This window comes from Hipposideros armiger, unplaced genomic scaffold (assembly GCF_001890085.2).
Source record: "Hipposideros armiger isolate ML-2016 unplaced genomic scaffold, ASM189008v1 scaffold_514, whole genome shotgun sequence".
In the NCBI taxonomy this organism is placed as follows: domain Eukaryota; kingdom Metazoa; phylum Chordata; class Mammalia; order Chiroptera; family Hipposideridae; genus Hipposideros; species Hipposideros armiger.
The window spans coordinates 1,044,246-1,060,104 of record NW_017731864.1 but is presented as its reverse complement, the minus strand read 5'-3'; the positions used below and the strand labels follow the sequence as shown (position 1 = coordinate 1,060,104).

Genomic DNA, 15,859 nt, shown 5'->3' with positions numbered 1-15,859 from the left:
AAACCTTCAAGTGGCTCAAGAGGTAGCCTGAGAGTTCAGAGCCGCCACTTTCAGAGCGTGCTCCATGGACTACTGGAGAACCCAGAGATCCTTCCAGAGGCTGCATCAGAGCTGCTTTCATAACAACAGCGAGCCATCACTTGCCAGTTTTGCTGTGCTGACATCTGTGCCAGTGGCACAAAAGCAAAGGTGGGCACCAGAGCTGATGCCTTAGCATGAACCAAACAAGACAGTGGCCCCAAACAGCACCAGCAGTCATTGTATTCTTCACAGCCACGCATTGTTAGACAAGCAAACCCAAAAAAGGGGAAGTTTTAAGAATATCTTTGAGGAAGCAGTAAAATACTTAATTTTTTTAATATCATTATTAGCACACATCTTTTTAACATGCAATGAGACAAAATGGGAAATATGCATAAAGCTGTGTCTCAAAGTGAAATGCTTGTCTCCAGATGAAGCATTAGTGTGGTTGTCTGAGCTGTGAGATGAATTAGCCACTGTTTTCATGGACCATTCCCCAGCATGCTTACTTAAAAGAAAAACGGACCGATCATGCTTAAATACATGGAAAATGGCACACGTTTTCTCAAAAATAAAGTGAGCCTTCACAAAAAAAAAAAAAGATAATATACATAGAGCTCACAATGGCGCTTGGCTTGTAGCAAGTCCCCAGGGCAGGAGTCATTATTATTATGACCCACGGACTGTCACACAGGCTTGGGAACCTCTCTCCCACCTACTCGCTCCTTTTCTATTTTCTCTGTCTCACTGGTTCCAGTCTTTAGTTTCTTCTCTAGTCTATGTCAACAGATGAACCAGATCCCTGCCACCAAATCTCAAATCGTCACACCACCCCTGGCCTCCTCTCCTAAACCACAGATCAGTTCATGGCTGCTCTTCCTCAGAAGCCAAATCTGTGTGTCCACCTGACTACAAGCAAGGCCTGAATTCATCAACCTGCCATCCCAAGCCCTCTGAGATGCGACTTCATCTTGACTCTCTAGCCCGGTGTTTATAAAACCTACCTTGAAGACTGACTATAATCTCTGTAGAGAATCTTCAAGCGAGTGCTAAAACAAGCGGGTGCCATCATCAGGCAAATTTGGCAAACTAGTCAGTTACTCTGATGTCTTTCTTGCAACATGTTTCAGAACCTTTCACACGTTCATGTGCCTTGTGGCCACTGGACTAGAACACAGAACACACATGTGCAGAGTTTACTGACCAGGGAGCCTTGTTCCAGAGAGCATCTCAGGAAACCAGTGCTTGAGAAAACACATCTGGGGGAGCGCCGCTCACGAAATTCATCTCCCAGTATTTGCAGACAGGTTCTCTGCTGTTCGGTCAATTGTCATGTTCCTTCTATTCCCATTGCAGAGTAGTGGTCTCATCATCTGCCCTATTATCTCCCAACACTCAAAGCACATACACCGCTCCCCCCGCCCCCGTCACCCCAGGAGCCTCCTAATTTCTTAAATCAGAGTTAATAATCCTCCTTTTTTGTTTCTCTGCTTTCACGCAACTAAAATTTCTGCCTTCTGTTTTGTTTCAATTAGTTGTTGGTGAGTGTTTCTTTTACTAAATTGTGATGTCCCTGAGGGGAGAGGGATAGAGTACTGATTCAGGTCAATATTTAACAAGGATCCCAAAAGCAAAGGTACAAAAGGGAACAAATGTTCTTTTTTAACTCAAGATTCAATTTAAAATTGCTCAAGATTACCCTTTTCTTACATTTGAGGGAAATACCAAGCTACGAAACAATGAGATATTGGCCTACCTTATAAATGAAGAAAAATGAAGTAAAATTAAAACACTTGTCTGAGGTCATACAGGAATCTAGCAAGAGATTTCAGGCCAAAAGCAACAAGAGAAACTATAGGTCCTTTCATTGATTGTATTAGGGTTCTCCAGAGAAACAGAACCAATAAAAATGTAAATATATTTATTATAAGGCATTGGCTCACATGATTATGGAGGCTGAGGTCCCCCCCCAGTCTGCCATCTACAAGCTGGAGATACAGAAAAGCCAGCGGTAAATACTCCAGTCTGGGTCCAAAGGGCTGAGAACCAGGAACGCCAATGGTGTACGTCCCAGCTCAAGGGCAAGAGAAGACCAATGTCTCAGCCCATATAGGCAGAGAGAGAGTTCAACCACCCTGTGCCTTTTTGTTCTATTGAGTCCCTCAATGGATTGGGTGATGCCCGCCCACAGTGGAAGGCCATCTGCTTTACTCAGAATACCTATTCAAATGCTAATCTCTTCTGGAAACACCCTCACAGGCACACCCAGAGATTATATTTAACCAGCTATCTGGGTATCTCACGGCACAAACTGGCATACAAAATTAACCATCACACTGACGTTCTTTAACTTACAGTCATTCAACCATAAATATTCACTCAGTGCCAGTAAGTGTCAGGAAGGTGATTAAAATACAAAGATGAATAAGAAGCAGTCCTGAGCCTCAAGAACTCCCAGTCTAGAGAAGAAAGAAAGGAAGGAAGGAAGGAAGGAAGGAAGGAAGGAAGGAAGGAAGGAAGGAAGGAAGGAAGGAAGGAAAATTATGATGGAGAATTATGGTGGAAAAATCCACAACATTATAGGAGTAATTAACTCCTATAGACAAAGAAGTAGTTAACTCTGGCTGGGGAAGTTGGGGAAAGCAGCACAGGATAGACACCATTTGATTTGGGTTTTGAATGATAACCAAGAATTCACAAGGAGAAAAGAATAAAGGGCATCTCACAGAGCGAAGGGAGATGAACTCTAAGGCTCAGGCACACATGGTTGTGTTTTGGCACCCCACCATCCTCTACCCATCTGATGGCATGGTAGGCTGAATATGATCCCCAAAAAGATATCCACATCCTAGTCTTTGGAACTGGTGAATGTTACCTTTCACGGCAAGGATTTTCCAAGTGCGGTGAGATGGAGCAATTATGCTGGGTTACCATGGTGAGTCCTCAATGCAATCGTAGTGTCTTTATAAGAGAGATGCAGAGGGAGATTTGACACAGCCAGGAGAGGAGAAGGCAATGGGACCTCGGAGGCCGTGGAGTGATGTGGCCACAGCCCAGGGATGCTGGCAGCCACCAGAAGCTGGAGGGGACAGGACAACACTCTCCCCAGAGCTTCCAAGGGGAGCACGGCGCTTCAGCCCATGACACCGAGTTCATATTTTTAGCTTCCAAAACCATGAGGGAAGAAATTTCAGTTGTTTTAAGCCACGAAGTTTGTGGTAATTTGTTACAGCAGCAAGAAGAAATTATTACAGATATTGTCTACCATCTGCATATAGAATTATTTTCCGACATCCATGGAGGACTCTAGAATAATCTCTCCTTTGTCCTGGGTAATTTCACCGCCCGTGTAGATAATCCACCCAACAACTAAACCCACAACCAACCCCTTGACTCCAATAAGCTTCTATTCCACCATTCCTCCGTTTCATAGCACCCCAGACACACTCTGCACCATTTCACCAATAAAACAAACGCCGGCATCCTGTCTTCTGTTCACACAGCGCTCTGTTTCCAAACTGGACAAATCCTCCACTCTTCATCCCTCCGTTGCCCGCTGTCCACAGGCCTGTTTGGTTCCCTTTCTTTCCCTTCCTGTCACCACCAGGACAATCGTCTCAACAGCGCCCACAGGGGAGTCTGCCGAGGCTCAGGGAGCACCAGGCCCCTCACTTTCAGGAACCTTCGGAGCTGTGGGAGGGGTCCAAGCCACATGTTCACGTGGTCATCCTTTTCTGAAAACTTTGTGGGAGTGAGACAGCTGAACCACAATCAGCTAAAACTGCCATCTCTTTCCACTCCAACTTTCCCACTGTCACCTCCTCCAGGTCAGGTGGCACCGGAGTGGCCACAGACATTTTGGGGATTCAACTAAAAGGAAGCTGAACTGAAAACACATTAAGTTTGGGCTCAGTGGGTCTTATTTACGTATATGGTTTGCTGTCATGCAGGGTTGTCACTGTTAGTCATTGCTGTGTAGAAGTGGCTTACAGAGATATTCTTAATACCCACTGTGTATCCTTAACTAGAATTTTAACAGGCAGCACAGGTGTGGACTCCACCTGCCCTGTCAAGAGTCCTAAGGCAGCCAGCACTGGCAGGACAGTCAGCATGCTGGAGTCAGAACCCAGAGTCTGGAAAATTCTTCTAATCGCCGAGCAGGTAAACTATAAGTGGAAGATTCAGTTCCTAATAATTAACACATAGTTAAAACAGAAATTCTCCATCAGGAATAGACTAGATAACGTAGACATGAAATTATATATATGCACCATTCACTTTCCTTTTCTTTTTTGAGAATCATGCAAAATACACTTTATCAGAATTCCTGTGTTTGTAGCTCTCAAATAAAAGTATTTTCAAATCATATCAAAAGCTATAAATGGAAGTAATGAATAAGTTCCTGGGTTTCTGGTAATCCAATTAATGAAGGGTGAATCATAAGAATATTAGTAACATTCCTTGTTGACACAGCACGGAGTATTGGTATCCGTGAAGAAAATATACATCTCGTACTATGCCACTCAAGACCATTGCTGACGCTCAACTCGATTCAAAGAACAGTCAAGAAACTTGAAAATTGTTAAGAAAACTTGGAAAGTCCTTAAATTTGACAGTTCATATGTAAAAATAGCTTAATAGAAATTTCGCCAAATCTGACAATTCTAAAACTTTACACAATGGGTTGTGAAAGCTTTTCTAAACTCTCAATAATAAAAAATTGACTTTGACGCACCATGCTGTTCTCTCTACAGAAACGCTATTGCCAAATTATTGTCACATGAAGAAAAGATCAAACAGTATGCAGCAAAATCTGTGGAAATATTACAGAGGCATGCCAGGGAGTTAACATTATTTTTATGGCTTCTGTAATGTTTATAGTATGGGTCACCTCTTTAAAATGTGTAAATTGTTGTGCTTTCTTTTCTCATTTAAAATGTTTACTTCTGTTTCTAATTCTGTATTTCTTTCTTAAGGAGGAACCACAAAATTGAATAAGCTTCAAGCCCTCAAAACTAAGTTCTGCCTTTGATAGAACACTCACCTTGCTCAATTCCTTCCCTTTGGCTATTAACCTCCAACCCTGGATTAACCCCATGTCGTAAATGCAGAAAGAACTACAGAATCAGAAAATCATCTTTCACAACTCACCATGAAATAACCAATTCAGATAAGGATCATGAGACACATACCAAACCATTAGGACAAAGGTGGCTGAGAACAAGCTGTCAGCATGATGTCCAAATATCAACCCCACAGGTTACCTGCTAATTACAAAAGGGTAGCTGCACCCTCACGATGGAGATTACCTTAGTCAAGTGATTCAACTCACAAGTCCGAACTGTGACAATCTGGTATTACGGCCTTCCTGATGTGACGCAATATGGAGTCTATGGTATCACGCCATGAAGTATTCTTGCCCAAAACACCCAGCGTGAGCCTTTAGACCTAGCTTCCAGTTTCCAGAAATGCAGGGATCAGAGGAACAAGTTAAATCATCTTACAAGGAAACCAGCAGGCACATCTAGAACGTGGGACATTCTACAAGACAAGAGACCTGGTCTCTTTAAAAGTTTTCCATGGAAAGGTAAAAAGGTGGGAGGGCTGCCTTAGTAAAAGAGTAAAGGAGAGAACAGAAATATAATAATCAAATGCAAGGTGTGAACCCTGACTCCATCCTGGCCCTACCTCACACCCCACCCCCTGAAAAAAAGTTACAAGAGGCATTTTGAAAACTGGGAGATTTGAATGTGGACCAATTAATTACTTGGCAACACTGGAATTACTACTAATTTTCTTCAGTATGACAACAGTAATGTGGTTATGCAAAAGAATAGCTTTATTTTTTAGAGCTGTAAGATGAAGATTTTAGGGGTGAAGTTATCATGGTGTTTGCAACTTACTTTCAAATAGTTCAGCAACTTTATGTTTGAAAACGTTTACAATTAAAAAATTGGAAAAAGCCAAAAAAAAAACCATATTAAATCTATTTTTCTCTCATTTGGTCAATCTAACCAAGTGGTTTTTAGTAGGATCAAAGTAATTACTCTCCTCAAGCATGGGCAGTGAAGCAGGACCCAAAGCCAAGAGGCTAAGGTTTTCGGAACTGCCATGTTGGACCAAACGGTCGTCTCGAGTTCCAAATCAGTCATGGCCTCCTTAATTTGTGCGGAAGAGTAGCTCACAGGACTTTTCAGACTGCTGACTGTCATTCAGGATGGAAAAGTCAAGTAGGAACAAGGGATGGTAAGAGACAGAACTCAAATAAAAAAATGTTATTATTTTGAGGCAGAAAAAGAAAGCAGGCATGATTCCTCTTAGAAACATTGCACACTTTCAGTGACTTATCTCATACTAAAAATGATGAGTTAAGTACTGCATCGTGTATAAAGCACTTTCATACGGATCACTTCTTTGACTCCTTAAAACTGACATGAAACAGGAAAGTAAGCAATATCCCCATCTCACAGGTAAGGACAATGAGGCTCAGAAGAGGCCGTATAATTTGCCCGAGGGCCTACCACTGGGATGCGAGCCCAGGTCCTTTCACACTTAAAACCACAGTTTTCTGGTGCGGTGGCTGTCTCACTCTGGGTAACGTTCATCTGTCTGAGCTTCAGTTTTTAGACTCGATGGCCTTAGGCTCCTAAGAGAAACCGCAGAGGTTCAGCACCGGGGCTAGGAATTGAGACTAGGAAGTCACAGGTGGCATCAGGACTCCCCTCTTTCCGCCAACCCCAGGTGGCAGGGGTGGGAGGTGGCAAGGGGCAGGGGCTAAGTCTGTGGGGAGGCCGCCTCCTGAAGCAGCCTGCACACCTCGCTCCGGGGCCACCTGAGGCACAGGGACACCTCTTCAGGCCCAGTCACCTCCCAGGGTTCCAGGACACGCAGAGAAATGAAAAGACCATGTGAGGCAAAGCGATCACTGAAACAAGTACTGTGAAAAGCAAGAGCACCAGGAAAGGGGTGTGACTACTTCACCATGAAGGTCAAGTGCACACCCCGCACAATGCCTAGCGGCTGGCTGTCTGGAGAGGCTTCCCGCCATAACATTCCGTAACCAGGGGAAATTACTAATTCCACGGCTTTCGTAAAACACGGAGGGCCACCAAATGTTTGCTTGGCAGATTTTTCTCCCCCCCTCCCAAAGGGCAGCTCATTAAGTCCGACAATAAAGCAGGCTTTGTTTTGAAGATTTACAGTGTTTTCCCAATGAAAATTCTAATTGACAACCACCAGGAGTGTAACAATGCAGAGCAAAGAGAGCTCTGGTTTCTCCCATTCTTCCAAGATCCATCTCAAAGAAGCACTTGCTTCTTAGGTTTCCTGAGCCAGTGTTTAGCTCAGTCTTTATTTGGACACGGGCATAAATAGATGGTTGGATAGCAGAAGCTTTTTATTCAAAGTAGTCAAATCTTAAAAACCAAAAGATGTATTCTTTCAAACTTCAAAGATAAGGAATTTATTTAATTCCCAGGTCCTTCCAGGCAGGATAAGCATATTGCATAAAAATACAACCATGCCTTTTGCATGTAAGCGGTGGGGGAGAACCCTAAAAATAATAAGATGCATGATGAGAGTCTTCAGAAATACATGCATGATAATATTAAAGGCACTGCTATTCAAAGGATTCATTATGGAATAAAAGTTCAAGTACCAGGGGGAATGATTTTCATATGAATGTTGGGTGCTGCTGTCACATACAAGAGTGTCTCCTCCACACTGAGAAGCCGGTCAGAGAGCTGTGAGTGACAAGGTATAGAGGACTGTTCAGATAAGGAACAGACATTAGGGGACCCTTTTTCAAAACAAACTTTGAAGATTTTGTTAGGCTTTGTTCCTGGAACTGTCACAAAATAACAATACAGTTGCAAATGAGTGGCGTTCAGTGGCCATATCACAGCCTTTCATAGACCAGCTGGCAATGGCTGCCCAGGATGGGAAATTAGCATTAAAGAAGGTCTCAAGGTTACTGGGCTGACACACAGCCTTAAGAGAACATTCACAAGTGAAGTACAACACTCAACAGCCACACAAACCGAAAGCAAAATAAAAACTCCTGTCTGAAAGGAACGGCAGTGAGAAAATCATCCTTGCTTCCTCGTGAATCTTCCTGAATCTCCCTCTTCTTCAGTGTCCAGGTCCCCACAGTAAAAATAAACCAACCAACCTGGGGCTTCCAGTTGCCTTATACAGATGAAAAGAAGTGAAGCTGGTGGAAGAGGTGGGAAGATAACACAATCCACCCTCCTTTTTCTGAACAGAAAGCAGAGAAAGGAACCAAAGTGGAAAAGCACAGCACCCAGGCGGGGGCGCCAGACCAGGAGTCAGGGGGCCTGAATCCAAGCGGGTCTGGTACCTACCAGCAGCTGTTTGATGAGTCCCTTAACTTCCTGAATCTCCTTGTCCTCATCTGTCAAGGATTCAGACATCAGCGGTTCTCAAACTGTGCTCCTTGGAGCCCTCGGGTTCTGAGGCAGCCGCAGTGACACGGGGATGTGGTGAAGGGAATGGGGCCCGATGCTTTGTCTCAACCCAAAACAGTTTGGAGGCGATCCATTTTATATGTCGAGGTTGTGAATAAAGCCTTTTGTTTAGAGTTCTATTACCAAGACAATTCACAACTAAAATGGTTCAAAAGCACTGGACCAAAATACCTTTTTATCTTTATAATTACGTGGTTTCTATGTGTCTCTTTGGGTTATTGTTGTTAGAATTGATTAATTGATAGGCTGGTTATTATCGATCCTCAAGTCTGTAATATCAGGTTCTCTTTCTTACTCCTACTTAAAAGGTGAGAAAACTGAAGCTCAGATAAGACAAGCACCCCAAAATCATACAGCTCAGTAGGCGACAGGATTCAAACTCAGGAATGTCTGACATTAAAACCATTAAGCTCAATTCTGTCCTTCTGATTACAGAATAAATTTCACTGTAAATAAAAATTGGTTACCTCATTGTTATTGCAATTCCTTCTCCACAGAACATGAGGTTCTTCATTTGTATTCTCTAAGAGTAAACACTTACCCTGATGAGATGAAGTGAATAGCCACAAGTTCTGCCCAACAAGCAAATCTGTTGGGTACCGGAAAACCCATAACATTGACAACGCCTCCGGGGCAATAGTGGTTGTTAAGAACTTTCAAAGCAAACAAAACTCCTAAAAAAAGAAGCAAGAGCGAACAAATATCAACAATCCAAATGTGGAGATAATCAACATCTGCAAAGAAAACTAGTTGAAAGTGAAAATGATTATTCGGTTACATCCAATTTTTTTTGCTTTGAAACATGCTCTATTCCTTGTAAGTCAACCCAGCTTGCAGTACAAAGATGGTATCTGATGTTTCCTAACACAGAAGTTCCTGCTGACTTTCTGTATGCTACTACATACATGTCACATATATGTGGATAAAACACCAGCAGTGGAACTAAATGCCACTGAATCGTACACTTCAAAATCATTCATTTATGCCACGGGAATTTTAACTCAATTAAAAAAACGTACATAACTAAGGTGTATTTTTCTAACCTCTATGGAAAGACATGTGAAGGCGGAACACGTTTTCTTTCCTCCCCCACTATCAGATGCACGAGGACGCATCTGAGAGGGAAGGGGCAGCATGGCAGGAAAGTCGAGGGAAGGGTGAGATTTCCCTCTGTTTCCCCTTCCCTTTCTGATTTTTAGAACACCTAATTTAAGCCCTGATGGGAATTGCAGTCCTAGAACATATGTGTAAAATAGAAGAACTAGTAAGGGGGGCAAGTGAGAGGCAATGCAACACCAGGTTCAAGTCACGCAGAGTGGCTTCAGATCCCAGCTGCACCCCTTACTGGCTGTGCAACCCTGAGCAAGTTTCCTCACTTCTCTGAGTCCTGGCTTCCTCACCTACAAACCTAAGATGATGCCAGCTCCCTAGGACCCTGTTACATGAATTAAACAGCATGAGTTATGCAGAGTGACTACGATGGCTCCTCAAACACGATGAGCGTGCCATGGTAGGGTGTGATGCATTTCTTTTAATGCAGTTATTACGAGGCATACTCATCTTTTTAGAGCTCCGTATCACAAATACACCTGTGGGTTTTTCCCTGGCCCCACCATGATGGAGCCAGTGTCTAGTTCCAGTACTGCATGCATCTCCTACAAAACTACCTGTGGGCAGGCCGCGGTCCAACCTGTCCAAGAGTAAATGGACAAATAGCAAAACCTATTTCCCGCCTGGGCTCCACTCAGCATCCTCCCTCCAAAATGCAATGCCCAGCAGCCCTGAAGCACTCAGAACTCAGCTCCCTCACCAACTAGAGACCCACGCTTTGTAAAAAGATAGCAGCCACGCCTCTTGTACCATCTATGCATGCATGCTACCTCAGGAGTCTGTCTGCCTTACCCGAGAAACCTACAGCACAATTCCTTCGGAAGCCAGGTTCACCCAGAAATTCTGCAACAGCAAGTTCCAAGAACAGGTACACCACCCCAGTGAGCAGGGAGAATGTGGTGACGACGTAGGCAAACCATCTGCTTCCTAGTCTTCTTTCGAGGTTTATTCCTTTCCACAGCATAGACACCATATTGAAGTACAAATGCCAGTCGTCTGCATGGTGAATGGGGGACAGCAGTAAGCGCTGCCAGTCCTTCTGCTGGTAACACTTCTCCACGCTGATGCAGGAGCTCTGCAGCGACTTCAGAGGACTCAGGAAGAACCAGATGTTGACAGCCAGAGTCGCGAGGGTGACAGGCGGGATATTGTTGATGCCAACCTGGAAGATCTGAGACAGCAGCAGCAGCAGCCCCGTGTTAACGCCTCTTGATCTCCGCTGCATGGTCTGATATCAACCCAGTGATGGGGAAACGTGCTCAGGTTTTAGGAATCCAGGGAGGTATACCGACAGCTGAACCTAAAACGTAAAATAAAATACGCAAGAAAATCCACCAGTTAAAAGTGAATACATGGATAAGACACGCACTTAAAGGTGAGACTCCATGATGTACATCCCACCTCTCATCTACCAGAAACATCTATTTTCAGGGTCTTCCAGAATAACATCCAGGACACTGGCTGAGACCCTTCCTTCATATTACATTCTAAAATAGAAGTTTTATCCCCAATCCCAATGGACCAGTTAAAAGACGGGTGTGCTTTCTCTGACAAATATGCCATGGAAATATGACTGGTCTTCCTTGTAAGGAAGCTTGTAACCTAATAAACAACCTACAAAGATAGTGCATAAATATTTAATAATGATTTCTGCCAAGAACGTTGGTCAGGATTCTTTACCTCCTTCATATTTTCAAAGAAATACTCAGTTGTGATATATTACATAGTTTGCTCCAAAGTTTTTAAACATCATTAAGCACGTTTTAAAATACAAGCATACATTATCTTCTATTCCATGTTGCTAGGTATCAACTGCAGGAATACCTTATTTTCACAAGAACCTCAGCTTTTAAGTTACCTCCTATGTGCCAATCCTGCATTAAAACACAGTCCCTGCTTTTAAGGAACTCATTTTCCACTAAGATATAAACCAACAACTGCCACACAACGTTCAAAACACAGTGACAGAGGGTACCCGGTCCCCAGGCACCGGATTCAGCCTGAGTGGTGACATGACTCTGGTCTTCAAGGGTGAACTCGAGTTGGTGACAAAGAAGAGTTCTAGGGTTCGGCAGTCTGGTTCTCCACTCCCTGAACTTGGGCTGGCCTTGGGACTTGTTTGATGTATAAGAGGCATAAGAAAGAATGCTCTATGAAGTCTGAATCTAGGCCTCAGGGTGATGTGCAGGCTTGTGCTCTCTCTTCAAACCCTCCCAAGCAGCCATGTGGACAAGTCCAGGGTAGCCGTCACCCTGACGGCCCTGGGCACTCGCCAGCTAGTGCCCCAAAAGCAAACTGTCAACGGGACCAGCAGCTGACCACAGATGCACAGGTGAGTCCAGCTGAGCCCAGACTAATTGGCTGACCCACTGGACAGTGAGCCAAATAAATGATACTTGACTTCACCAAGTTTTGGAGTGGTTTGTTAGACAGCAAATACTAACCGCCACCTAAGGTACTTGCTTTGGTGATGGGCTGGTTGCTGCTCATGGGAAGAAACTAGTAAAGACACAGACTAAAGATGCAAGAGTTAAAAGGAATCGAGTCCTTAAAGGGAAAAGCCTTGTCCGTCATAACATGACATTTATGTCATAACATCAATTTACGTTATGACATAAATGTCAGGTGCAGATACGGGTCAGGAGGCAGATTAGGAGACAGGATGCTGAAAAGGTGCTCGTCCAGTGCTTGTTTCCTCTGTGGGGCTTTCTTGGCGTCCACCCAAACAGGTAGCGCTCTGGTACCCTAAAGGTTCTCATTCAGAGGGCACGCTGGGAAGTCCATGGGCTTTGGAGTAAAACAAAGGCGGGGTTCTCCTACTTACTAGCCCTGCGACCTCGGGCAAATTACTTAGACTCTGCAGTTCAATCGTCAGATTAAATTGGGAATGCCTCCTTCCAGGACGACGGTGACATGTCTGGGACAAAGCCGGTGCTGAGTCAAAGGCAGCTACTGTTTTCATTACTATAAAGTAACCTCACTTATGTGAACAATCATTTGCAAATGGTAGCATCCTAATTAGCCTCAAATGTACTCCCCATTCGCCCATATGGATTCTTATCATCACCCCAAGAAGAAATGACCAAGAAAAAAATCGTGTGTGTGTGTGTGTCTCCATTATTAACACAACCCAAGTTTCTTTATTGCCACCGATTTATTATTAGAGCTCTTTAGCAGTCTCGTGAGATAGAGAATTTCATGAAATTTCAACTGCAAAGCTCCCAAATAATTTTGGAAAACTGGTCTATATTTTTCACATTGGCCTTCAAGACAACATTCTTCTCCAACTACTGTGACTTTCTTGCGATTCTCCTATATAATCCTATATATCAAACATCATTATCTGTAACAGGAGCAATGAAAAACCATGGCTTTGATCACCAAGCAACCAGCATACCAGAAATCACAAAGAAACCCTTCAGTGTCAGCACAAACAGTGCCCTGTGGAGGCCAGCACACAAACAGCAGAAAATCAAAACAAATTAGGTCCTCGCTTCGTAAGAAAAAGTTCCGCCTCGATTGGAATCATTAGTGATGAGGAGAATAAACAAAAAGGTAGTCGAGTTTCCCCAATTTTTTCTCACACTGTGCAACCAGGTTCATTCACATCACAACTGCTTTACGTCATCGCTCGAAACCAAAGGTCCCTTTCCGTTCCCCTCCCTTGTCTCCTCTCAGCGTGTTGCACCACTTCCCTGGGACATACTGCCTTCCTGTTCTGCTTCACCCCTCTGCTTCATACTGCTTCACCCCTCCTTCCAACACCCCCACACACACTCTGCTTTTCGCTTTTCGTCCACCCTGACTCTCTTTTGCACATGCTCACAGAACTTCACTCTCACAGTTTTTATACTTCTTTTTATCAGGATGATTCCTAAATGTGTCTTTTTCAGCCTGGATTTCTCAGTAGGTTTCAGGGCATAATCTTATAGGAAGTATAGAGAGAGCACCAAAAAAAACGTATCCACATTTTAAGAAAGGAAAAAACCATTAAAATTGTAATACTCCATATATACTGATAACAAAAGATGAACACAAGTCACGTTTGACTCCTGCGATGACAAGAGGTGCTCAAAGTGGTTACCGTCAGCATCCAGACACTTCTGATGACGGCGAACTACTGCTTGAGCAACGTTGATCGAAGTGTCCACTTGTCTACATTTTTTTGGCACCCCGGTATAGTCTGCCTGATCTCTTGGTTTCTGAAAACTGAACTGTCCCTCCTCACAGATGACTACTCAGCCATTCCTTCTATCACTCATTTATTTAATAAATATCAAGTCCCAAATACACGCCAGTCCTTGTGTCAGGTGCTAGAGGTGCAGCGAAGAACGAAACACTTACAATCCCAGCACCTAAGTGGCTCATTTCTATTTGTTGAACGAAATAAAAATATTGGCTGCTGAAAATCAAAAGATGAATAAAATGATGTGGTTCATCTTCTCAACACATGTATGCTTCACACGAAGGCAGATATAACCATAGTCAGTGTGAGAAGTGCATAACATGCTGGTATGTTGGGCTCCGCTCTCGTCAAGGCCACTAGAATTTGGTGTAGGCAGAACCTAAGTTTGAGTTTTAAGCTGCAAAGATAAATCGGCACTATTTCATACCAGCTCTATGCACAGCCCAGTGTCCCCCCGAGTAGGTTATCAAGTCAGTCACCCAAGGTGAAGGGTGCCGCCTGTAACAAGGTAACAAAAATCCATGATAACAGCATAAGTGGCCGAGGGCAGACTTCTCTTATCGTGTTTGATCACCACTGAATACCCAGAGCTTAGCACAGCGGCTGGCATCTAGTCAGTACTTACAACTTTTGCCCAGTGACTCAAGATTAGTATTTTTAACACATTACACAATAACCGAGACTGACTGAAAAGGTTTGAACACCTATGAGATGATCAGCTCTGAGTCTTTTTCCTGCAATTGTAGCAACCTTCCCCACGGCACCATATGTATTATTCCACTTGCCATTTTTAGTTCCAGAACAGTGTTTATAACATTTATCTCAACTTTACAGGAATAAACCTCTGGTCCCTTTAAAATGTATTAATAGGCTGCTTTGCCAGAACTATTTGATTTTTTTCAATGGCATTTTAATTATGTAGTAATACACACCAGACAGCTCTAAATCAAGGTTGTGACAGAGAGAAATGGAAGACTTCTTGAAATATTAATAGGAAAATTAGCAATATTTACTTTTAATGAGAAATTAAAAATTAAACAGGTGTGTAATAAGAAAAACGAAGTGGCTAGAACAAACAAAAGAAGCTGAATTCATAACTGGGAAACCAATGTGTCTCAAGGGGGAACGAAACGCATTTTATAAAAAGGGAAAAGAAACTAATTGTGGTGATTTTCGATTCTACTTACAAAGCAGGAAATGTTTCATCACTATCATTTACCAGGGAGGCATATACCTCAATTTTCAGTTTAAATGTTCAAGAAGAATTGAGAGCATTCAACTGCAAGAATCCACACCAGTTATAAATTATATTCACAATCTGGCATCTGATAGTAACCANATTCCCCCTTTACTACTAACTTGTATCTTAGGTCATCTACAACCGACAGTTTTTGGAAATGGACCAATAATGTGCCAATATAGAAAATGTTAATTCAATCCAATTCAGAGCACACCTTAGGGAAGCTTCCTCACTTGCACCAGCCTTTGAAAGACAAAAAGTGGATAAAAGAAGGAAAGGTATTTTAAAGCGAGGAAGCATCACACATATGCTGTTAGCATAAAAATGTGAAATATAGGGAAGTATAAGTTCATTAGCTTAGTGCTTTGTGCTTGTTTTGAAACAAGCAAATTTGTTCAGATGTAATTAACGTATCAGGAAACAATTTGAGCATAATGCCAATTTTGCGTTTGATTATGTGTAATTTCATCACCAAGAAGCACCAGGTGAATGCAGAAACTGCACTTAGCTAAAGCCAGCTGCACGGAAGTCCACGGAACGTACACGTCTGCACACCTCAAGCCAGCTACCTCAGCTCACAGATGGTGAGTTGCACCATCTACGGGTGCGGTTATAACTTGCCATCAAATTCCCCAATTCTGGATAATCCTCCTTCCTCCACTGACATAATCCACAAGCTGCAGCTCTTCGGACATCAGCCTCCACAAGCAAGCTTTAGGGCTTTCTGAAGGTAGAGTGCCATATTGATTGTAGTACTTATGCATTTAATGATTTAATGTGTAAAACTGCTACCACTTTTTTAGGCTCCTGTCTTTT

The 15,859-nt window shown here is 43.1% G+C and overlaps 1 protein-coding gene across 2 annotated transcripts in view; it reads right to left on the bottom strand.

The window, feature by feature from the left end:
- Positions 1–15,859, bottom strand: part of RHBDD1 (rhomboid domain containing 1) — a 136,203-nt gene that overhangs the window by 94,489 nt on the left and 25,855 nt on the right. For both annotated transcript variants that reach the window (XM_019668064.1, XM_019668065.1), the window contains exons 2-3: positions 10,410–10,917; positions 9,049–9,181 (exon numbers count right to left, since the gene is read on the bottom strand). In XM_019668064.1, coding sequence (XP_019523609.1) covers positions 9,049–9,181; positions 10,410–10,842 — 566 coding nt within the window. In that variant the 5' untranslated portion in view covers positions 10,843–10,917. The remainder of the gene's footprint in view (positions 1–9,048; positions 9,182–10,409; positions 10,918–15,859) is intronic.